Here is a 25,283-nt window from a genome sequence, read left to right as displayed (position 1 = left end):
CACTCCACAGAGGTGGAAGCAAACTCAAAGTGGTTCAGACGCTTCCCCCAAATCATTACAGCGAGCAGGTGGCGAGATCCAGACTGGAATGAACCAAACCAACGTCTTCTCATGTCAGATCTCGTGTTCCTCCCACTTGACCTAAAAGGGACACAGTGCAGCACTGCCTTCTGCTCCCGCCCCGACTCTGGAGGGACTCCTGTAGAGGACCCAGTCCCTCATGATCATGCCAGTGGGGGCACAGACCCTCTGCTTCCGCAGCCCATCCCTGCAGGGCCTGAAGCTGCCCAGATGGGGTGCCTCGCCTTGCCCTGCCCTAGGGCTGGGACACTACCCCTCGCAAGCATGGAGCACGGACAGCCCCACTTGCCTGTCCTCTCCCATCTGCCTCCCCCACTGGGCCCTCATCTTAATTTTATTCATTTGATTTATTAACATCTAAGTGGCAGAGTCGTCCTGGTCAGCACAGCCAATCAATTCCAGGGTTTAATTCGGTTTTTCCTGATTGGGTCTCTGGTCACTATCTCTCTGCTCACCAAAATCAATACTTTAACCTTGGACTCAAAGTCAAGCTGTCTGCAGGGCCCTGGCCCATTCCCCACAGACTAGCGCTGCAGCCTGAATGCAGCCAGCCCTTCTGCCGAGGCCCTGGGCTGCATTTCCCCCCATAGCCCTCCCACCCACACTGGCCAGGAGCCGCAGAGTCCCCTCACCGGTCCTCCATGGGGCTGACGGCCCGCCGCCCCCACAGGTGAGCCACCGCACTGACGCCAAACCTGGGGGACCGGGCAAGACGTCACCGTTTTGGAGAAAAGCACATCTGGACCACAGTCACTCACTGCCCCCCCCTCCCCCGCCTAGCTGTGGGCGGGCACTGAGCCCCTCTGTGCCTCTACTTCCTTGTCTGTAAAATGGCCATTTTACAAAGGCAAATGCAGGGAGGGACAAGAGTTCCTTGTGAACTATCAGGCCGCATCACTTAAGTCACGCTCCTCCGCCTAGAGCTCCCACGGCCCTGAGTGTAGACAGAATCGCCGTTGCTTGGTCCTCTTCCAGCGCCTGCGCTGTTTCCCCAGCTGGACTGCAGGCCCGCGGCGGGCAGTTTCTTACCTCCCGACTGCTTTTGTCCCAACGGTACCAAGCCCCAGGGAGAGGCCCTGAGGGAACGCTCGGCCGTCTGAGACTCGTATCTTACCTCTCCCAGTGGCTGCACACGTTGGGGTCCTCGGGGTTCAGGGACAGGGCGGTTTGCAGGAGGGAGAAGACAATGAACTCTGTCACGGAGAGTGCCATCCCGGGCCCTGTGGTGGGGGACAAAGGAAGCAGCATCATGAATCAGACCGTTTTCCCAGGCATCTGCTCGCCACTGAGACTTCACACACAAGGCGGTAAAACAGACTTGCTAAACAGACTAAGTTTGCCCCCAACGTCATGTAATGAGTGTTTGATATTTCACACTTGTGGGCTCTGACTACACTTCACCAGTTCTGAGTAACTGGGGAGTGGGAAGCCTGAGTCAGGAAAAAGTTGATATTCCAGTCCAGGGCTTCTGAAAGTTTGTTGGCTCATGGGCCACTTTGAGAATTTCACACAAGTTCAAGAACTTCTCTCCAGAAAAATGCCCACGTGTGTGACATTTGACTGTAAGATCAGGGTGTCCCCAGGCCCCCAAGCCCAGGCTGAGACCAATAACTCCTGAACTTTTTTTTTTTTTTAAAGATTTTATTTATTTGCCAGAGACATAGTGAGAGAGAGAACACAAGCAGGGGGAGTGGGAGAGGGAGAAGCAGGCTTCCCGTAGAGCAGGGAGCCCCGTGTAGGGCTCGATCCCAGGACCCTGAGATCATGACCTGAGCCGAAGGCAGACGCTTAGCCACCCAGGCGCCCCACTCCTGACCTTTAAATGCAGGGTCTTCCCCTGGGCCCCTTCCCCCTCCACTCCCATGTGCTTTGCACATCCACTCTCCCCACCCCATCCCGACTCCTTCCTGCAACAAAGAAAGGGAAGAAAGAGGGGAGGCGGGGAGCTGAGCTGGGAAAACCCTTCCAGGCTACCCAAAAGGCCTGCAGACCTTGCTGCTCCTGCTGCTATGGGATATCTGCTGCTGACACCCCGCTTGATGCACACGTCACTCCCACCGAGGGACGAAGGCCTGCTGGGGGGCTTTGAGGAAATATAACCCCCAGGCTCCTTCCTGCCCTAGCACTCTAGGGCTCCGTGGTCCTATAGACTTAGAGAACTGCCCAAGGGTTCCCACCTGCAGAGGCTGGGCGGGGTGGGGGGGGGTGGGGGTGTCTAAGGGTAGAGGGGAGAACTAGCCCAGGAGAGCTGGAATCCATATGTGGTCAAAAATCAGCTATAGAATGAAAGAACACCCTGACTCAGAAAGATAGCTCTATTTTTCATGTGTCCACAGATGCTATCAGAATTTGCTTAAAAGCTTTACTGAATTCAGAGTAGCATTTCTTCCCAATCTGCCACACTAAAAGATATAACTTCTAGTAAGTGGGGCGGGATGGCACAGAAAATATTTTGACACTGGAAAGGGGTCCCCAGGCTTGAAATGGTTGAGGATCCAGTCCATTGGCCCCGAGCTTGCCGACGAGGAAGGACTCACTCCACTCAGAGACAGACAGGAGTGACATGCTTGTCACACACACCCCCATCTGTACCCAGAAGGAAGCTAAATAGAGCTCCTGTCTTCGTGAAAGGTTAAATACTCTCCTCCTCATCCCCAGTAATTTCCTCACTAAACTCTTTCTTAGCAGCTCCTTCAAAGATAAACAAATTGTCACAAATTCTGTGTAACTGTAGGGGTCCAAATTAATGATTAATGAGGTTTTTCTGTTTGAGATCTGAAAATAATCTGGCTACACGTATTTTGAAAATCTGTTCAGAAAGAGAAAAGGAATTCTGGTGTTTCCACATCAATCTGCCAAGTCCAAGAGTACACAGGTCACAGCCCGTCATCTCCTCTCCCTATTCAGCCCCCCAGGCAAGTCCTCGGAGACCTAAGGGGTCGCTCCACAGAAAGCGGGGCACAGCCTGGAGCCCAGTAAGGCTCCCACTAGGACTGAGGGTGGCTCAGTCCATTCCCCTCCTTGAGGAGGAGCCACAGCCCCAATGAGAAAGAACCTGCCCAGATTTGGCATAAAGTTTCAGGGAGAGTCAAGTGTACGATAAGCATCGTCTCCAAGGTGGGCTTTGTGCAGACCCACAAGCAAATAAATTAAATAAAGGAATATGGGGCGCCTGGGTGGCTCAGTGGGTTAAGCCTCTGCCTTCAGCTCAGGTCATGATCCCAGTGTCCTGGAATCAAGCCCCCCATATTGGGCTCCCTGCTTGGTGGGGAGTCTGCTTCTTTCTTCTCCCTCTGCCTGCCACTCCCCCTCCTTGTGTGCTCCCTCTCTCTCTTTATCTCTCTGTCAAATAAATAAATAAAATATTTTTAATTAATTAATTAAGGGAGTAAAGGAAGAGACACAGCGCTCAGAAAGGCACAACATCAGAATGCCAGAGGGAGAGAAGGCTTCCTTCTGGTTCTCTCCATGGCCCTGTCTCATTAACTCGCCCACTCCTATAATCTCCCAGGTGAACCCCATGACCGCATCTTCAAACTTATGAAGCTCAGAACATCACAGGATGAAGCCGCCTGGATTAGAAGAGAGTGTTTCTCTGGCCCCCTTTTGATCCACAGTGACAGGAGAGGGATAGGAGATAGGAGGTAACTGGGATCCTGGCTAGAATTGGGAGATCTTTTAAAATCTTCATGCAAGCGTCTTCTCTCCACATCAGATGTGGACAGGACAGTTTGGCTGACTCTCACACCTGGATGCCGGGTGCAGAGAGGCAGAGGGGGAAAGGGAGGTGGACGGGGAGCACGAGGACACAGACAGCAAGGCAGCCTCACTCCTCCATCCGTGTGGCTGTGTTCAAGCCAACAGAGTGGGGGACATTCACACCCAAGCCTGGACTAACCCTGCCACCAGCAGTCACAGTTTTCCATCTGAGGCCACGCGGCCCCTGTGGAAGCATGGGAGGGGAGCGGGAAAGAAGGACATGCAGCTTGAGGGTGGAAGGCTCCCCTGGGATTCCCTCTGCCCTCAGACTTTTTCTTGGAACCCAATCTAAAACATGCAACCTTATCACCTGCCCTTCCCTCCCCAGGCCAGACAGGTCTCTCCTGCTCCTTGTTCACATCTCTCCCCTTGCCCTCAATGCCCCGTCATCATCAACTTTGCATGTCTGAGGACCATTAGCTAGAGGTCCAGCTCGGGCCCCCTGGCCCCTCCGCCCCTGCTCGGCTGCGCACCTGCTGGGTTCTGGGTGCGCTCCACTCACATAGCTTCCGGTCTGGGCCACATGGCCCAGCGCTGACGGCCCTTCCCATGTCACCCCGCCAGCTCTTCCAGCTCACCTACTTCGTCTTGCCCACATGCCACAGAACCTTCTGGAAGGTGGGGTCGCGTCTAGGTCCAACCAGTCAGCTCTTTTCAGGAGCTGATTTTAGAAAAAGTATTTCTACTTGTCTCAGACAATTCACTGAGGCTAAGCGAAGAGGGGCCAGAGAAGAGCCACCCCCCTCCCCGTGGGGGGGCGCTGCTCGCTGTGAATGTGAATGGGGCTTTCCCAGGCTCTCTCCCACAGGATGGATCCCAAAGACGCATGCTCATGAGATGACTGAGGGAAAATCGATGCCGCCACAGCGGTTATTAGGCCGACTCCATTCGGAGTGACAGAGGTTAACATACTGGGCACCGTCTGATTTAGGGCATTAATAATTAAATAAGGAAATGCCCCTGGTTTCTCTTCAGAAGAAGAGAACATGTAAATAGATCCGTTGGTTCCCTTCCCTCGGGTCCGTGCTCCCTGCATATTAAGGAAACAGAGCTGCCGAGGTGGAGAAATTTCCTTCCCGGTGGTGGGGTACGACTGTTCCACCCCTGATGACCCCGGCTGGAGGCTAGAGGAGAGAGAAGGTGGCTAGGAGGCGAGCCTCACACCTGCCCACAAGGCATGGGCAGTCTGCACATCTGCCCAGCCTGAACCCACTGACTGAGCATTTCTGGAACACCACCGGCCTGGCCCAGGACTGTGCTGTGGACACAAAGAAACAGCACAGGTCCGAGGCCATCTATTTGAGGAGCTCAAACAGCAAGCAGTGAAGTCCCACTGGGGGGCTCCTGGGAGTGGGCAGGACTTAAGGTGCACGGACCATGGAAAGGGAGCAGGCAAAGAAATGGCCTTTCGGGAGCAGGCAGAGTGTAAGGCCGCGCCGGGGGCAAGAAGGTGCCCGTGGTGTTGGAGGCGGCGGAGGGTTTGCACTGCAGGGCCGTGGTGGCCATGTGGGCAACTTTGGGAGGCATTTTCCAAAACAGGGTTCAGTAGGACACTAGTCCCGTGAGATATTGATAGAAATCTCCCAAAGATTTCCACAAGTGAATTCGTCCGGGAATTGCCATGTGCTTATTTCCTCAGTATATCTTTTTTTTTTCCCCAGTTAAAATCAATTAATGAACGTATAGTATATTATTAGTTTCAGAGTATTGTATAGTATAGTATAGTATAACGTATAGTATATTATTAGTTTCAGCTGATTCATCAGCTGTCTAGAACACCCAGTGTTCATTCATTCCGTCCGGTGCCCTCCTGAATGCTCATCATCCAGATACCCCAATCCCCCACCTCCAGAACCCTCCCCTCCAGAAACCCTCAGTCTGTTTCCTAGAGATAAGAATCTCTTAAGGTTTGTCTCCAGTGCACCTTAACTCTAGGAGCAGAGGTCCTCAGGGTATCTGTTTGGAAAGCTCTGCTCCCCTCCATCAAGGTCAAGCGTGAAGGAAGCCCTGGTCCTGTCAATCTGCATTCTTAGAGTTTGTATTCCTTTGTCTATTCTAACACTTAAGGGCCTTCTGTGCCTGGCACGTGGTGCTCAGGGAACCTGCTCCTAGATAACTCAAGAGACCCTGACATCATAGCAAAGGATCCCTCCTCCCGGCTAGACCCTCCTTCTCGCCAGGCTGGGCCCTGCAGGCTGGGCAGACCTCAAAGAGGGTGGCCTCCTCTGAAAGCCCGTGCCTTCCACCAGGGCCCTGGCATGACCAGCACCTGTAGAGTCCAGCCTGACCCTCTGGTGGCAGCACACACCTGACCAGACACCAGATGCTCACATCAGCCAAGATGCATAAAACTGGGGCAGAGGGCAGACAGACAAACAGATGGCCTCTGCCCTGGGGTCGGTTGTTATGACCTCACAGTCCATCTGTGCGAAAGTCTTCCCCCACCTGCTTCATTTCTACCACCTGCCTAGTCCTCCTGATTGTGCCAAAATCTTGTACACGGGAGTCTAGGCCACATACCTGGGACCTGCCCTCTGTCTACCCCCATCTTTTCCAGGGAGCCCTTCCTTCCCAACAAACTTGCATTGGCAGCCGGATGACGGTGGTCAGGCATGATTTTGTGGGTCCTGGGAGGTTTCACTCATACATTGGGCATTGATGGGTTGTTACAGCTTGGCTGAGAAACCGGGGTTGAGCAGAGAAGTGCGCTGCGATCGATTGGTAATGCCTGTCACAGACACTGGGTGGGAGGGGGACACCTCTCCTACTTTGCCGAATAGTTGTTACTAGCTTTAAAAATTGCTCCTTTTCTATAGAAACCATCTAGAGGTGGCCTCAGCTCTTCCCTCTGGACCTTCAAACCTACACAGTGTTTCCCCTCCCTTGGCACTAGAACCAAAGGAAGTTTTACTAGAACACAACCACCAGGGCAGAGATGTGGGCCTGGTATGTTCACTGCTGTCCCCGGGACCCAGAGCATTGTCTGCATGCAGAGGGGGCTCAATACCCCTTGTCAACCGATTATTGACTCTACAGCCAACCACCTCCCTTGACACAGCCAAGGCTATTGGGCTCAGCCACATTGCTGGTGTCGGGCCTGATGGAAGACACCACAGATCTGTCCCAACAGCAGGTCATACGCCAGGGGGCATCCCGCGCTGCATTAACATTGCCCCACGGAGACATCAATCTGTTGGCGACAGATACACTGAACACGGTGATATCCTGAGAGTGATTCAAAGACTCCCGCCTGGGCCACCCGGCCAGCGGCGGGGTACATCAGCTCCAGGGACCAGCACAAGGCGGGCATTGAAGCCTCCTCAATAGTTCAAGCTGCAACTGGGGGTCGCCGTGTTCCAAGCACCTCATGAAAAGGCGCTTTCAGGCTCGGGAAGCAGCAGAAGCAAAACCCCAAACGGGGACTGATAAAGCAAACGCCTCACATCCCTCCCAGCATGTGGGGAGAAAGAAAGAGAGATTTCTATCTTCTATTTATAGAACACACATACACACAAACACACACGCTTCTCTATTTTTTTTTTCTGAATAAAACCAAAAAAGCCAAGTTGGCACTCACAGGGGCAAATGCCAAGGTGATCATCCCTGACAGACCGTTCCCGTCTTCCGCTCACTGATCTCTGGAGCTGGCTCCCAGTCCCCAGGCCCCACTCTGTTTACTGGCCTTGCTGGGATCTGATGAATGTGCAATGAAAAGTGGAGCCACGATCAGCCCCGCAATTAACAGGCTTCACCCTCTGCCTTGATGAATCCTCCTGCCCTCCAGCAATCCCACTAGGAGCCAGGTTTATGTCGAAGGCTTTCTAATCTCTCTGCACTTAAAAAAGAAAAAAAAAAAGTTCAAAATAAATCCACAGCTCTTAATCTCTGAAAGAGAGATTCCCTGACAACAGGAGCACGGCAGAAATCCCCAGGGCCACCATGGAGGCCCTGCCAGGTGCCTGCCCACGGGGATAAATCACAGGGGTTTGGAGGCACCTCCAGAGACATGGTAAATGATAAATTCTGCTTTCTCCTTGCCCCAGAAGCCTTGGGCTGCAAATCCTGAAAATGGTCCCACGGAAGCCTACAGCACCCATTCATGAGGGTCAAAGACTGTCCTGTCTCCCGCGCCCTCAAGCCCTACAGACCAAGTGGCTCTGGCATCAGCCAGCCTTGGAGAGAAATCACTGCACATCTCCGGGGAGCCCGGGGAGGGGAGTGTAGAATCTGCCAGGCCAATAAGGCACTCCACCTCCTCACCCACAGTGAGTAGCCTCCATATTCCGGGCCCTCAGCCCTCCCATTCCCAAACAGGTGGCAGCCTCCAGCCCCTCCAAAGATGGAAGGAGAAAACTCATCTGTGTTCTTAGACCATTCCATTTCTCACAAAGCAATTATCTCCAACTTTCCATTTCTCTGCAAATCAGGGCACACTCAGCTGGCCTGGCCAGCCCCGAGGCCGCCCACCCCTCCCAATCCAGCCTCCCCAGGCCTGGCTCCGCTTCCCTCTCCCACCCCCACCCAGGGCTGCGGGATTCTCAGAGCCGTGGGAGTTCCACAGGCCCTAGCAGGAAATCATGGCTCTGTCCATACACCCCCAAGATAAGTCAGTCACTGAGGGCCATGCACCCCCGCGGAGATTCGTCCCATTTCCGCCCACTCTGAAAAAACCATTTCACAGACTCTAAGATGCAACAACCAGTGCCTGGATTGGAAGGAGCACTAAGGGACAAAATGCCGGAGAATCACCACCGTTGGAAGGTCAAGGGTCCCACTTGGGCGGAGGGGAGAGACGACAGACTGGACAACAAGACGTGTGGTTTCAGAACTGGCACCGGGACCCGGGAGCATCAATGGTCCAACGCCTCGTCCCACAGGAGGGGAACTGTTCTCAGGTGACTGGTTCAAAATCACACAACACGTGGGTGGCGGGGCTCTACGTGAGAGGAACAGTGAACCCAGACCGACACCATTCGAATCCTGACTCAACCTTTCTGGTGGCACAACCTGGATAAAATCATCTACCTGCCTTAGGGCTGAGTGTGTCACGTGGACCACACCAGGCACGGCCAGCTCTACAGGGCTGTTAGGATAGTCCGTGAGTCAGCAGGTAAAGCTCTTAGCCAAGCCTGGCATCTGGCACATAGAAGGTACCCAATAAAATGTTCCTCCCAACCCATATTCCCCCACCTCAAAGATCCTTCCAACTCTCTAATCCTGACTTCTGGAATTTCTGAGGAGCTGGAGGGAAAAAGTAAATATATATGTATATATTCTTTAAATATGTAAATATAAATATATATATTTATTCTAAATATTTATTTATATATTTTTCTCTATTTTTATACTTCTATTTATATATAAAATATATACATAGAGAGAGATGGAAAAATCTTCTGCTGGAAAATCGAGGCTTGGGTGTGTCTGAATGGCACACCCATACTGGGTCAGTCTTCACTGTACAATTGTCAAGACAGGCCTCATGTCTTGTCCACTCAGCAGATATTTATTGAACACTTACCAGTCACCGTGGGCACAAAGATGACTCAGGCACGCTCCTGCCTCAAGACCTCCAAACACCTGCTGGAGGGTGTGTGGGAATGGTTGTGAGAGGGCCATGGACCCAGGATCTGGCTTAATTCAAAGCGCGGAGGACTTTCCCTGGCAGGAAGCCTCAGGCAAGTGTGATGGGTTATCAGAGACCTTTGCAGGGAATCGATGCTTCACATCCCTGCAGGTGCCTCCCACGTTGAACCTGGCCCGTCTCCATCCCTGTTGCCTCTGAATCCACTCCCAATTAGCACTGCCTGTTCTGAAGAGAGAACAACCCAGCCGCCTAGGACTCGGGGCAACCCCTCCTCCTGGGGTCTTCCCTCCTGAATGCCAGCTCTGCTCAGGAGCAACTCAGCTTTCCACAGGCCCCGTCCAACCCCTTCTGCCTGGTAAGGCACTAACTTACTGTGTGGCCCGGGAAAGGTTGCTTTCCCTCTCTGAGCTTCACTCTCTGCTTATCCCAAAGGCGGGGGTCTGACCGCATCATCTCCTGGACCCTTCGAGCTCTACAAGTTCACCCACAATGTGTCTCCCTTCCCTGCCCTTCCCTTCCCCCTCGCATTCTTCTCTCTTACCCCATTCCCAGCCTGGGGCCTGCCCCATCTCCCCACAAAAAGGAAACACACAGAGGGGTTGGAGAACTCATTTCACTGCTCTGAGCCTCCTTTTCCTCTTTGAGGACATGGGCAGGATGAGAGAGCACAGACCCTTGGAAGGATTCGGCTGTAGTCCAGTACGGGGAATGCGGAGGTCAGCAGCACTGTGATGGTCGTGACCCATAGTTCTCACCCCCTCCCTGTCCATTCCTCAGCACCCTTTAAAATAAAGACTGACTTCTTATCTCACGTTCTATTCCCTGACTCTGACCCCTCACATCTCGGGGGCCACCTCTCCCTGGGCAGGTGCTAAAAGGAGGGCCCGGCTGTCAGCCTGCAGACATGGGCATCAGACTAGGGCGCCTCTCTGGGGTCCTTCTGGAATCTTCCACGTGTATCTAGGCCAGAAGATTCTGAAGCCAGATGTCCCAACCCAGCTGTCCCAAAGCCTGAAGATGGCCGTGCTTGTGCACTTGTAGTGGAAACATGCATCCGTGTGTTCTGTAAAACAACTTAGCAATGCATAACAACCAGAATTCTACTTCTGCAATGTGTTTTTTAGAAATTGGCCAGAGTCAAGGATAGGTCCAAGAATGTCTGTTGCATCATCTCTTAATAAAGAGATGTTTGTTGTAGCGCTGAAACAACCAAAATGCCTAAATCAGCAGGGCCCTTGCTAAATAAATTCCACCATGTCTCCATAACAAAATATTACACAAACATTAAAATATTGATGTGTGGGGAAAACAGGGAAGCCCATCCACTAGAGCATTAATCGTGATCATCTTTCACGGGAGCTGGAGGAGAAGGAAGCTGTATCACAGGACTCGTAGTTCTAAGTCAGTATTTTTATTGTTATATGAGTGTTTCCTACAGTAAACATTATTACCACTATAATCAGAAAGGCAAAGATATTTTAAGATAATGTACATGGGTTCCCCAACATGGAAAGATAACCCTGATGTATTAATCCATGACAAACACGCGTTACAAAACAGCATGCGTATTAGGACCGCGTTTCTATAAAGTGGAGTGCGCGTGTGTGTGGTGTGTGCGTGTGTTGGGAGTGAGCAAGACGGAAAGATGTCCGGAAGGATGTTTAAAATGTTAACATTTTAAATATCCGGGTGATGACACTGTAGGTGACTTGCTTTCTTCTCTATACTTTCCTGTATGTTTGCACGTTCTATGATGAGCCGATCTCCATTTTAAAATGTGAAACACCACAGTAAAGCCATCTTCGTATTAGAAAGAAAGAAGGCAGCGTCCTTTGGGCAGTGCCCCCACAGCTCACCTTTCCTCCAGGTCTGGATTCTCCCCCACTGCCCCTTGGGGTGCCTTTTCCCAGAGAACAGGGATTCATCAAGCTCTGAACCTGCTACCCCTCAGGACACAGGCCACTTTACGGGGCTCCCCAGGCAGCCCTGGGCGCCATCAGGCTGGGGCAAAATTGCCATCACAATTGTATGGCATGGGTCCACGCTGTGATTGTATCCATGCCGTGATTAAAAACATTATGCCATTTCAAAGACCCAAAATGATCTCACGACACAGAAAAATGGATGGATAATGTACGCTTCTGTCAGTTCTATTCAGTATAATAAATGAATCAGGTATTCAGATTTTAAAAGAAATTTATTGCAGTCTTTTGTTCACGACACTGATGAATTCTGGCTCACAGCCTGGACAGGTCGGCCTGGGGCACTTCACCTCCCTCCAGGGCTTGCTCAGTCCTCTCTACCCACACAGGCTTTGCTCCACCAAAGATAACAAGAACCCCGAGCCCTGGAATCCTGATCACCTCCCAGGTCCAAAGCCCACCTCCATCTCTTACCCATTGGGCGACCTTGGGTAGGTCACTTGACCTCTGGGAGTCCCAGCTTCCCCCTCTGTAAAGTGGGAACAGTAAGAAAACCTACTTACAGCGTCATGAGAAGCCAAAGAGATAAGGGTTACAAGAAGGCCTGTAAACAGTAAAATGCTGGGGAAAGTCTGGTCACTGCCCTCCTGCTGGGATGTATGTGGCGGGGGGAGGGGCAGCACAAATAGTCCTGGGGCTGGGGGAGTGGTGCACAGAGAGAGAATGAGTTTACTAGGGTCTTGGGCCCAAGAACTACCTCCTTGCGGTGGAGCAGATTTGCCAGAAAGGAGAGATAAGGACAAGATGAATCGCAATGAGGTGGCAGTTTGGCCCAGCTCAGTCCCTGCTGACCTACACACAGCCTAAGCTAGAGAGGGTTCCAAGTCTGGAACCGGAGGCCAGTCTGGCTGCGCTTCCAGATTCCAGATCTGACGATCATCTCTGCAGCCACACGCTTCGGTGATAAAACACAGTTCCTCTCAACACGGGTTTCCTGGAGAAGCAAGGGGCTCATTCGCCTTCCAGAACTGTAGCCCCCCTGCACTCGCTCCCCAAGGAAGGAACCACTGAGACAGCACTGCGGCAGATACAAAAAAAAAAAACAAAAAAACAAAAAAAAGCAAAAAAAGCAAAAAAAGACACCAAAAACCCATCCGTCATCTTCTAGGTTTAATCTGCAGAATGGCACACAACTCTCAGATTCATTGTGTTCCTGGCCTGATTATTCGTTGTTTATTTCAGTATTTTCCAGGAAATTGTTCATTAAGGATAAAAGCACCTGCTTACTGTAAGAGAGCATTACACAAAGACTCTGGCATGGAGGCCTGGGAAGAACATTAATTAATGAAGCGAAACTGAACAAACATGCTATAAATTTAAGGTCTAAAGAGAACCGTCGGGCGTTTAGTGGCTTACGATAGAAGGCTGCGATGAAACATCATATTTTTAGACCTCAGGGGTGTGGGGGGAAAAATGGGAGGGAGAAATTAGAAAAGGTGGCAGAGGTAATGATCTATTTCTAGAGCAACTAAAGCCTGTGCTTCCATTAAGAGAATTATAAATCAATTCTGCTTTGTCTGGGGGCATCTACGCGCCATGTGTGCGAAATTAAAAAGCTTAGCATGTCAGAGAAGTTCCTTCTGAGGGCTCCGTGGGACCACACCGCCTGAGACACTGGGATGTGAGAGAGGCACGGCAGTGAGGAGGGAGGAGGATCTGGGCTGTGTCACAGAGTTAGGCCTAGCTGGGCACAGGCAATCCTGAGCAGCAGGGTCGGAGAGAAAATGCAGCCGAACCCCAATGAAGCAGAACCTTCAGTTAATCAGAAGCCGCTGGGCAGCTGGTCGTGGCGTGTGGCGCCTGTCAGGCTTGGTTCTCCTCTGTGTGTGTCCACCCTAGAGTTGTGGTTTGTGCCCCACGGAGGAGTGGGGCTGACCCCATTCAGGGCCCTCCTGAGAAACCACTGCCAGGGCTACCTTCTGCCCTGGTAACTTACGGGCTTCATTTCCCTCACTTCCGACCTACTCCTGACAAGAACAAACACTTTTAGGAACGATGACCCTGAAATCACACAAAATCCCAATAAATCCGAAGAGATGTGTTCCCACTCAATAGAATCCACTCACCAAGACCAGAAGGGAAAAGGCCATGTTGCAAAAGGGTCTGGGTGGCAGGCATGGGAACCCTAGAAAGGTCTTCTCGGCCTCACTTCCAATTCATCAGAACATTCAGAAATCTGGACAATCCCCTCCTCTAGGCAAAATAGAGAGGTTCCCCTCTGGCTCCAGCTTCTCCGGGTCGCTCCCTGCCCTCTCCCCAGCCTGACCCGGCCTGCAAGGAGCTGACCTCCCGTGGGCTGAATCGCCAATATGCAGAAAACAGGAAGTTCATACCAAAGCTACAGACATCGCATGTGCCCACGAGTCTCCAAATCTGCCATGGCACACGCAGGGACTCAGTGGGGTAGGAAGAACGGGGGCGGGCCAGAAGCCTGATAACCACGGAGGGCCTCTGACTAGGACGCACATGTGGTTATGCCAAAAGAGGGAGAAAAGAGAGAAGCAAGCAGGCTGAGTGGGAGCTGGGTCTGTGGGCCCAGGAATGAGAGCACGAACCCAAGTGAGTCCTGCCCGCTAAGACCACTTCCGGTGACTTGAGAGCACCTACTAACAACACTCTGGTAATGTCCCCTGTTGAATGAGAAGTTGGATAGAGATGGAGTCAAACACTGAACCAGGGAGCCGCTGAGGACCAGACCAGAGCAGCAGATGGACAGTTCCCGAGAGCCTGCCCCACACCCGCAGGGGACCCTGGGCTGGGCGCTGGGCCGATCTCACTCCATCCTCGCAGGGGCTCCGGGGAGCTGCTGTTGGGATCTCCGTTTGCACAGACTCACAGTTTGGAGGTGAATGAACTAGATCTGAATTCAGGACTACTTGCTCGCCTATCACCACGCTTCCAAGTATGGCTTTGCTCTTCAGGCTCAGAGCCTCTGTGTGTGTGTGTGTATGTGTGTGTGTGTGTGCGTGCATGCCATGTGCGGCGTGTTGAGGGAGGGATGGGCCATCTCTGGACCACAGTCTCCTCCACGCTCATTATATTTGGGCAGAGGAAGGGAGGACAAGATAGTATGATGACAGAAGGACGGGCCTATGCTCCCTGAGTGACCTCCTGCCTCCTCCTTAGCTAAGAGGAAGCCTTTATTAGCTGGAGTTCCTCACCTAAACCACAGAACCCAGAAAATGATTTCCGGGACTATTTCCTCCACTTTTCCAAGGATGGCACACAATACATATCATTCTAGATGCACAGGAGAAAAGTTGATCCAGTAGACACAGTGGATGTCATGGGGCATTAGAGCTGAATTCTCTCTGGAATGAGGCTGAGAAAGTGCTAGATGGCCTCTAAGTTTCCTAAGACTCTGACACCAAGAGATGGGTGGTGGGGGCCTGTGGGCCTCCTCTGTAGGAACCAGGCAGGGGGATGTTCCTGAGCACAACCAGGGGTACAGATGAGAAAGCCAGAGCCCCTGGACCAGATTATCTTACTTTATAATATATCCTCCACGTGTCTTCCCTTGTGTCATCCCTGAGCCCAACTACCTACTTTAAATGTGCCAATCTTGCCTCAGCAGTGCCTTGAGGACTCAAGAAAGAGGTTGGGGATGGGCCTTGCATGGGATGAGCCCTACCCCCTCCCACTCTTCCATTCGGGCTAGTTCAGGTGCTGGCGAGGCAGTAACCAGCAAGAGATCTGAATGGGATCCAGAGCTGAGCACGGGACTCCCCTACATCTCCCCAGCCCTCCAAGGATGAGGGTTTATTCTGTTACCAAACAGGCCACTGCCCAGGCCAGGCAGAGAAGTGGTTTGTGCCCCACGAATGAAAGCAGGACCCACCCCCATGCAGGGCTCCTTCCATCCAGAAAATATTCTAATAAACTTGAAAGGTGAGGACACTGTGAGCCTTTGTTAACACCCCACCCCGCCCCCGGGGCTGGGATGCTTCCCCGAGCAATCACGAAAGCCACGGGAGAGCTGGGCCTGTATGTGTTGCGGTGCACGAATGCGGGAGCCAGCACAGCCGCCCACCTGGCACAGTGGCTGGGGGGGTGTTGGGGGGGTACAGAATCTGCTGACGGGGCGCCCGTGGGCTCTGAACATGGCCTGAGTCACGCACCCAGACGAGGGCCGGGATCAACAGGCCAGGGACAAAGAAACCCAGAAACCAGGCCTCTCAGCAGGTCTGGTAGGTCTGTGTGACCCTGAATGAGTCACCAGACCCTTCCGGGCTGTTTCCGGAGAGGGAGGAGCTAGAATCACTCCTCAAGCTGGTGGGCTTGCCTGAGGAGAGGACATAGGCTTATGGCCCTGACTTTGAGCTTTCTAGCACCACCTACCAGCTATGGGACCATGGGAAGACCCTTAACGGCTTCTCTGGACCTCCGTTTCCCCATTTATAAAAGGAGGCTGAGCGACAGTGGTGTTGTTTTAGAGCCAAACCTGGCCTCTCACTAAGGTCTCTTACAGCTCGAAAAGGTTCCACAGTGATTCCCTGCCGCAAGAAGAGGTGAGAGGGAAGAGGGGTTCCCTCCTGGTGACCTCAGCCACTGGCCCAGTGCCAGTATCAATAAACGTTTGATAACTGGCCAGTGACTGAATCAACAAATCAACGAACAGGTCTCTTTCTGCGTGAGAGAAGTGAGGCCAAAAGAAAAGAGACTTGCCCAAGGTCACAGAGCGGATGGCAGAGCTGACCCCATGTCCAGCGCCTCTCCCACTCCACCATGCCACAGGAAAGGGAAGGGAGACCCTTGAGCAGAGCGCCCCTTGGGGTGGGAGTGGGGCCCAAGACCCGGTAGCCTAGGGGCAGGGGAACAGAGAACAAAGAACGTGTCTCCAGGGGAACAGAGACCCCTGGAGACACGCTGTATGCTGGGTACCTTGAATTTGCCAGCCCCTCAACGGACCCCAGTGTCTGCTGACTTTCCAGCCCCTTCTAACCCTGTTCCCGAGGGGCCTTCCTCTTCTTGGGCACAGAGAGGACTGCCAGTGGCTGGCTGGTGTCTCTCCCTGCCACCTCCACCTGCCTTCCCGGCAGGTGTTTCTTTTCCTCCTCCAAACAGGGGCACAGAGGAGGCAACTAACTAGAGAGGCAGAGTGGGAGCCTGCTGGAAAGATGTCCTCTCTGCCCTGCCTTCCCCAGGGGCCCTCAGAAACTGTTTCCACCAGCCCTCTCGCCCCAGGACTGACAAATAGCTTCTGCGGAATCTCCCGGTCTTAAATATCCTTACCTTCTTGTGGGTTTCTTACAAAGCACATTCTCAGCTATGTTCTCTCTCATTTTCTCCTAGAAGGACCTACTGGAGATGAGGATCCTAAGATGGGACTCGGGGTATAGGGGGTGAGGAGGGGCCCAAGGTTTCAGTAGTAGAGCAGGGACCAGATGGCACAGAGACAGCAGGCTGACACTTGTCCAGAGGTAGTAACCTCACCCTTTCCTGCGGTATCTCCTCTGTCCTTGAGGCAAAAATCACAGAGCTCAGGGCAAGGGCTGAGGCTCCCCTGGTGGGGGGCAATTGGTGGAGGGTCCCCTCTGGGAAGGACATCCAGCTCCCCTCTTCCAACACATACACACACTTAGCAGTGGTACCCACCCCAGCTGCACATTAGAATCACGTAGAAACATTCTAAAATCCATGCTTGGGACCTCACTCCAAACCAATGAGAACCAAATGTATGTGGCAAGAGCTTGGACATCAGTTGTTTTTTGTTGTTGTTGTTGTTGTTGTTTTTTAAGATTCTCAGTTGGTTCTACTGAGCTGCCAGGGTTGAGAATGACCCACTAGGACCCCCAGGGAGCAGGGGCTGTGGTCCTCATCAAGAGGAAAGCCCACCAGGTGGGTGACAATGTCCTTTCTCTGTCTCTTTCTCCATGGCCTGGGTACCTCCTCCCTGCTGGTACTCTGCTTCTTCCTGGACTCCCAGGGCACCCACACCCTATCAAAGTGTCGTTGGGGAGCAGAAGCAGGGGACTGCTAAGCCGTTAGTGAGGCTGCCTGACACCTTCGAGAAGCCAGCCAGGCCAGGCGAATGGAAAGAGCAAAGCTGCTATACCAGGAATGCTGTCCACCCCTCCCATAGCACATCTGTATGGCAACAGACACAGGACAGAGGGCCTTGTAGCTCCCCCACCCACCCCCAGGGCTGGTACAAGGGCCCTGGGCACCAATCCTCCCCACACAAGCCCAGTCACAGATGGTCAATGAGCAAACCTTTCCGGGCATTCCCACGGGCATGTGCCTTAGCACCTGCGGCCGATCCCATTTGTGGGACAACACTGCCATCCCTCCCTCCACACCCCATCTACTCCACCACTCTTTATGGGGCACCCCAATGTGCCAGGCACTAAGGCTACAGCAGCGAACATAGCAGACACCGTTTCTCCCCAAAGAGCATAGCCACATGGCAGGTGCTACAGTCCCCACTGTATGGGCTCAAAGAAGAGTGATGGCCTGCCTGTCCCTGGGCAGCGCCTGAGCCAACCCAGGCCCTCCCATAGGGTGAGCCCTACTGCATAACTTCCCAGGCCCCTTTGCCCAATCCCAGTGAAAAGCGGCGAAAACCCTCTTGCATGAATGGGAGAGCAGTGTTCACTGGAGGAGGTTAGAGCCAAGTGAGGGCCCCTCCCATCCCTGAGCCCAGAGGTCCCTGCGCCCCGAGGTCCCTGCGTCTGCCCGTGTCTTGTCCTCCCTCCCACCCCCTCCTCTAACGAAAACTCTGAAAGCTGGAATGAAATTCACCTTAATAAGAGCTCGTTAGAAATATTCTAATGGGGAGGAAGCTGATATCATTGCCCTGAAACCCCAAAGGGAAAAAGAGATGAAAAAAATTCAATATTGAGTTTTGTCTCATTTCAAAGCCTCTTTCAAAGTGGCCATAAATCTTCTGTGTGACGCGACATAACGAGTTGCTGCCAGTGGCTTGGGCGTTAATAATTAGCCGTTGCCAGGTGCTGAATACATTTGACTTTCCAGTCCTCTCTACAGGAAGAGAGAGAAAGGGAAGGTGCAACTGAGTCCAGTGCATGGGCTGACCCATCCACACAGCTTGCCCACCTGTGAGCCCTGGTCGGGGCAGACCTCGTGGCTGAGAGAGGCTGCAGAATGTGCCAGAAAAAGGAAGCTTGGGAATCAGCAACGCCTACCTTGAACCCTAGCCTAGGGGGACGCGTCAAAGTCCACCAGGTGTGTGGCTCTGGGACAAGTCCCTAACGTGACAAGCCTCAGTGTCTATCTAGGAGACTGGCAAGAGCACATGTCCCGCGCTGGGTCCCTGGGAGGATTGTGCGTCGGTTGGCTGGCGTACCATGTAGCGGTGTAGAAAACACGCTCTGGAGTCAGCTGGTGTGAATCAAGAACCAGCTCTGTTAATTACTAGCTGAGTGACTTGGGACAAATGACTTAATCTCACAGAGGCTCTGTTTCCATTGTGAAAATTAAATGAGGTAATTATACACAGTACCTGATACACTGTAAGAACTCAACAAATATAGCTACTGTCACCATTGGGCACCCAGTAAAGGATGGCTACTGTTCATACTGCTGTCTCCCTCAGTTCCCCCATACCCCTCTTATTGCCACTGATTTAAAACATGAACAACAATATCAACAATAAAAACCAAAAAAAAAAAAAAAAGCCCGGGTGTTGTCTCTTATCCTTTTTTGTTTCTAATTTACTGGGCAACTTTGGGAAATTGACTTGACCTCTCTGATCTTAATTATCCAGTCCTCAAAGTGAGGACGCTGATGCCTGCTTTGATCATCTGTGGAGTGGTTACAAAGATCAAAAAAATCATGCTCGTGAAAGTGCTTTGGAAAGTAAAATGAATGACACAGGTGTGGGGAATTATCATTACTGGCCTCCAACAGGAAGGTTGTTCTAGATATCCTGGATGGCCTCCCTTCCTCAGGCAGCAAGGGACAGTCCTCGGAGGTAGAGGCTCCATTTCTTCAGACGAAAGTGACAGCAAATTATAGTCTTTAATTCCTACCAATATCTAACTGAAGTTCTTCCTTCTGGCTTTTGAGAAGACGCATGTCCTGTTCTGCCCTCGGGAGAGATAACGACAAGCCAACATTCACCATTTGGATGGGAGTTAATTTCCAGTAAGACACGCCTGGTAAGTGGTCGTACAGTACATGGTCCCATTCGGTGCATGTCAAGTGCCCCCTGCCACTCGGGTCTCTACCCTATCCAATGGGAGGTGTCCACTGACTGTATCAATGTCAAGTTGCTATCAAACTGCTTCTTTTCAATTTCTGTACTCGTGTCTCTGAGACCTGACGGTGCGGAGACTGCCATCGCTCCGTAGAGCATGCTTTAAGTAGCTGGAAGACAGTGAGCGCAGAGGAACCAGATGGGGTTCTCTGCCCTGCTCCTGTTTTTTCACAAAGATCAGCACCTTCTTAAGGAATATTGTGTCTCCTTCTCACACCCCCTTGACCTCTCCTTGCCCACTTCCTCTGCCTTTGTTTTCTCTAACTACTTCCTTTGGGTTCCCATACTGCTCCCACCTGAAAACTCACAGAAAGTCCCACTCGTGAAACCATTCTTGCCAAGGCAGGCATATTGGGGATGCCCTTCCTGACATGGGATTCAGGATGGATGGTGTCTGGGTTAGAGCTGCAGTGTCCCAGGATTGTCCCCTCAGCCTCTTCAGCTGCCAATGAGACCCAACGGTGAACCTCAGTCATCTCACCTGTTCCAAAGTCCCAGTCTAACACTGTCTTCCGCAATCCCCCACCTCCCATGGCCTAAGCCTTAACAATCTGGCTTCTTCCCTAGTCCCTGTTCCAAAATTCTGACTTATGGCCCCTCTCCAACTGGCACCTTACATGAAGACCCAGCCCAGGGTTCTTGCCAGCCTCCTCCCAAGGAGCAATGCCTCACCCTTCATCAATCGTTTGTGCAACACAGAAGCATGTAGAAAGTGTCAGACATTAGGCAAGGACCTGGATCCATAACATGTCAAGTCAGATGATAACAGGAAAGAAAGAACCATTTGTAACTGGAAGTTCCAGTACCTGTGAGAAGACCAACTCCAAGGCCATTGTCAAGAGATCTGGGAAGGGGCACAAAGCTAGAGACCTGAAAGAGACTGAGGAGTTAGCCAGGTAGGACAGGAGTGAGAAAGAGGAAGTAAACCTGGCTCTTCCGACTGGAGCAGAGTTTGAGGCAGTCAGGGTGCAGGCTGAGCTGGTGAAGGGTCAGGCCCCAGAACATGACTGGCCTTTGAGTTTATCCCAAGATAAATGGGCAACCATTGCAAGGTCTTAAGTAAGGGATCTAATTGGCCAACATTGTATTTTCTTCCTTCCTTCCTTCCTTCCTTTAAAGATTTTATTTATTTGTCTGATAGAAAGAGAGAGAGCACAAGAAGGGGGAGCAGCAGGCAGACATGGAGAGAGAAGCAGGCCCCCCGCTGAGCAGGAAGCCTGACATGGGGTTACAACCTGAGCTGACTAAGCCGCCCAGGCACCCTGGCCAGGGTTGTACTTTCAAAAGATCCTTTTCTGATTAAGAAAAAAAAGTAGATGTGAATGCTCATTAATAGGGAAATAAAATTTTTAAATTTTATTTATTATTAATTATTAATTTTATTTATTAATTAATTATTAATTTTATTTAAATTAAAAATTTTTTAAATTTTAAATCACGAATGGCTAGCCACACCAGGGAATATCTGGCCGCCATTAAAAGGACTGAATGAGAGCAACACTGGTTGAGTTGGATGGATTGTCAGAGGGTAGTGGGAAAGGAATAAGTCAGAGGCCAGAGAGACAGCATCATCCTGCTTTCCTTTTTTTTTTTTTTTAAATAAAAGATTCTATTTATTTATTTGACAGAGATCACGAGCAGGCAGAGAGGCAGGCAGAGAGAGAGGAAGGGAAACAGGCTCCCCGCTGAGCAGAGAGCCTGACGTGGGGCTCGATCCTAGGATCCCGGGATCATGACCTGAGCCGAAGGCAGAGGCTTTAACCCACTGAGCTACCCAGGAGCCCCCATCCTATTTTCTAAAGCAAACCATGCACATGCGCACACACATACCTGTCTGTACATGGTTAGAGTTATAGGACATGGAAGGATACAGAACGGGTTGTGGAAAGGGATCCCCTGAGAGTGCAAGGGCTGAGCGCATGATGCAGGGTAACACAGAAGAGGGAGGCAAGTTAAAAAAAAAAAAAATCGAAGCACGAGCTTAAAAAAATAAATACGATATGATCGCATTTATGTGAAATTATTTTTGTGGAGACCTTCGGGTCTCAGCTTATATGCCCCTTCCTCTGACCAGTGCTCCCTTGGCAGTAACCCCAGAATGTAAAAAGAAAAGTAAGCAATTTCCCACTGGCTGAGACACAGAGAAGAGGGATCAGCTGGGCTGGGCTGGGCCTAGGCATGCAGGATGGTGCTGGTGGGGCAGAGTAGGGCTGCTACCGTGAGCCTGGGGCACAGTGTCCCTCTGTGGGCAAATCTCTAGATTGCTCTAGCTGATGCCACACCCACCCCAGGGACTGGCAGCCCTTCAGCCAGTGTCCCCAAACCCATTTCACGCCCCCCACCCCCGGCATCCTGGCAGTCTCTCCACATCCGTGCTGCCCCAGGTGTTACTGAGGGTAGGACTGGCGAGTGGAAGGGGTAGTGGGCAGGGCTGGAGCCAGGTCCCTGGTCACAATCTCTACACACACCCCCCATCTGCCCCCTCGGCTGTGGGAAAGACGACTAGTGAGGAGGAAAGGCAGATGTGCAGGACAGAAGGCGGTAGAGCGTCCATGCGGTACAGCAGTAGCTCTCTCGGGCCCCTCTGCTCCCCTCTGCCCTCAGCTCTCACTCACAGACCCTTTCCCACCCCTCACCCACCACAACCACGTGCTAAAAGCTCGGGAAACGCTCCAGAAGGCACTTCGGAAAAACCAGCCCTGGCGTCATCGACACAGGCTGGATTCCTGATTCTGCCTGGCTGGGTGAGCTTGATGGTCGCTTGATCTCTCTGATCCTCTGTTCCCCCATCTGTAAAGTGGGGGTATCAACAGGACCCACTTCAACAGGTCTCTGTGAGGCCTGAATGGGTCAGTCCAGCCTGGGGAGGAGTTGTTTTTCACTGTTATTAGTGGCGGTGACCGTGGGTCTCTCCAGGCTAAGTCTAACTTCCCACCCCCACTCCCGTCCCCATCCCCAGGCCCCCTGGTGCGCTGGACAGACCCACCTCCCAGGGGCGCCACTCAGAGCACCCCCCCACTGGGGTTCAGACAAAACACTGAGTGGGAAGCCGACTGTCACACAATTACAAAGGTTAATTGCAGGATTCAGCAACAAGAGGGAGAGAGCTTGGCCCCCTCATAAATACAGCTGATTAAAAAACAAGCATCATTTTGTAATTATGCCACTGATAGAAATCCACCATCCCACTTAACAGCTTTCAAGCAAGAAAGGCTCACCCAAGACACACCTGCTGAAGCTGGGTTCTCAGAGGCCTCCCTGTGCCCACCGGGCCTCCAGAGCCTCACCAAGGGCTGCCCATTCTTCAAAAGCAGTAAGTGGCCTTGGGCCTAGAAGAACACCCATCCCTCTGCTCCCTTGAAGCAGTGCCTGCTGGAGCCCCCAAGAAGTCAATTAACAGCATCTGGCTAATTAAAGTGAGATGTTACATTTCACTCGTTGACTCAGTCTGAGCTGCTGTGGGAGCCTGGGAGAAGCAGCCCCCACGTACCAACCAGCTCCCCTTTTCATGTGGCTCTGGGGACATGGAGCTTCTCTGATCCCTTTGAAAGCTGTGGTCCCCCTAGCCCCAGAGCCGGGGGCCGGGCCACCCAGGGGAGGACAGAGGTTCAAAGCCAGCCTGGCGGGCACAGTGGGGTCCAGCTGGGATCAGGAATAATTAGGGCATTCCAGACCATAAGAATCAATAACATAATTAACAAATATTGTGCTATTCCTCAGAATCTTGCTACGAATTATGCTGTCTTTGATCATACAATGTTCTCTGACTGTTAATGACATGTAATGTTAATTACCGGAGAAAGGGAACGACTCAGAATGAAGACTTCCTTGGAGAATAATTAATATTCTTTAAGGAGTTGCAGAGCCTGGGAGGGGGGCTTTTCCCCCTGGTTTGGTGACTTAGGAACCTCAGGAAGCCTACCCTCCTTGTCCATGGTTGGGCAGATACTATCCCTTATGAAGACAGGGACTCACACATAGTAGGCACACTATTACGACTTAACTGAACCCAAGTTGGACTAGTGGGTGGTGAGGCTCCCCTGGAAATCTGCTAGAATCTTGGGGTATGGGGGCAAGAACACTCTGAATCATAATCTAGGCACTCTTTGTTCAAAAGGGGCCCCTGTCAGCGATGCAGGTGGGATGAAAATTCAGGGTTCAAATGATTAGTCCCATGGGATTTCCACCACCATTACCCTGCTCGATTTTTGTGGAAGTTAAGAAAGATTCAAGGGACAAGGAAGGAATGTCTTGGAGGTTGGGGGGAGGTACTCTTTTTGCCTTGAAATGCATTGGGAATATTTCAGGAGTGTCCAGCCTCACGCCTTTGACTTACTTGGAATTCCGTTGCATGGGAATGAAATGTCCCAATCAGCACAGACACTGTCCAAAACATATGCTGCATGCTGGGAAGCCACAGAACTCTGACCAAAGTCCCCAGAGAAAAGTCTCCTGCCCCTCAGACTCTTCCACGTTCAGAAGGGAGGACAGAAGGGAGGAGCCAGCACCTCCCTCCATCCCAGCACCCACAAACCATCACTGCTTTCTCTCTGCACTGAAACCAAGTCCCCTTGGAGAACCAGGATCTCACTATCCAGACTGAGGTCTACTGAAGGGAAGGCAGGACGCCAGGGCAGATAGCCCCAGACCAGCCATCAGGACCCTGGCTTCAGGTCCTGCTGGGCCATCAGTCATGCATGGAGCACTCCCCCCTCCCTGGGTCCGGATTTCTTAATATGTCCAGAGAGCTCTCCACCCCCAGATCATCACTTTCCTTCCAGGCTGACATCCCCGGGTTCTGAAACAATGGGAGGAACCTTGATTTCCCAGTCTTCTGAGGAGCCCTGAGTTTCCCACCCCCTCTCCCTCAGGAGTTCCTTACTTCCTATAGCCAATGCCTCTCACAAAGAGAATGGGTCACTAGGTCCAGAGGACCCCCCATTTCTAGCAGAGAACAGTTCCTAGAGGCTATGGGAGAATCATCCCAACTCAAGGAGCCCCAGCCCCTTTCCCCCTTCTCCCTGGAGGCCAGGGGGGAACAGCTATGAGCTCCAGTCACAGTAGGCTCTGGGACAGTAGGACAAGAGGTAGGGCTCCCTTCCCACCCCATTGCTGCCCAGATGCTCTTCAGTGCCTGGCTCCTCCCATCCCACCATGACATATGCAGGGTGGAGGCGAGGGGAGCGCAGGTGCTGCTGCAGGAACCCCCTCACCTTCCCACCTGTCTGCTCCAGCTTCCAAGGCCCAGCCTCGGCAGCCCTTGCCCTGCCAGGATCTTCGCTCCGGGAGGTCCAGCTCCACAGTGTCACCTTTCCCATCAGCTCGTCCAGCTCCCAGCCCAGCCTGGGCACCACCGGATCCCCTGGAAACATGGGCCTATGGCCAGGGATGGTGAGGTAGTGACTGGTGCGTATGCTCCTATGTCTCACAGCCCCCGTTTGTTCAATAAAAGCCACTTTGGTTTCAAGTCACACCCTTCCCTTCAATGCATCTTTAGTGTTCTCATGGGGGAAGAAAGGGCATGAGAGAGGGTTCCTATTTTTCAGAGACAAAATAAAGACACAGTAAGCAGGGACAGCCCACTGCAGGACCTAGGACTGGAGCCCGGACCTCCTCCTGTTTGCCTCCCCACCTCCACCTGATTCCTGACTTTTCT

General features: G+C 52.2%; 2 protein-coding genes across 23 annotated transcripts in view; one reads left to right on the top strand and one right to left on the bottom strand.

The window, feature by feature from the left end:
* Positions 1-25,283, top strand: part of DIS3L (DIS3 like exosome 3'-5' exoribonuclease) — a 434,009-nt gene that overhangs the window by 236,352 nt on the left and 172,374 nt on the right. The gene's annotated exons all lie outside the window — the stretch shown is intronic.
* The window catches only part of MEGF11 (multiple EGF like domains 11), a 346,208-nt gene that overhangs the window by 227,294 nt on the left and 93,631 nt on the right, over positions 1-25,283 (bottom strand). For 21 of the 22 annotated variants that reach the window (XR_014313379.1, XR_014313380.1, XM_082737052.1 and 18 more), the window contains exon 2: positions 1,196-1,301. Coding sequence is in view for 20 of the 22 variants with exons in the window: in XM_082737052.1 (XP_082593178.1) it covers positions 1,196-1,293 (98 nt within the window). In the remaining 2 variants the exon portion in view is untranslated. Of the gene's footprint in view, positions 1-1,195; positions 1,302-7,417; positions 7,441-25,283 lie in introns of those variants that run through there. The other variant, XM_082737055.1, reaches the window with a different exon arrangement.

Source organism: Mustela nivalis (genome assembly GCF_964662115.1).
Source record: "Mustela nivalis genome assembly, chromosome: 6".
Taxonomy (NCBI): Eukaryota; Metazoa; Chordata; class Mammalia; order Carnivora; family Mustelidae; genus Mustela; species Mustela nivalis.
This window is presented reverse-complemented; position numbering and strand designations above follow the sequence as displayed.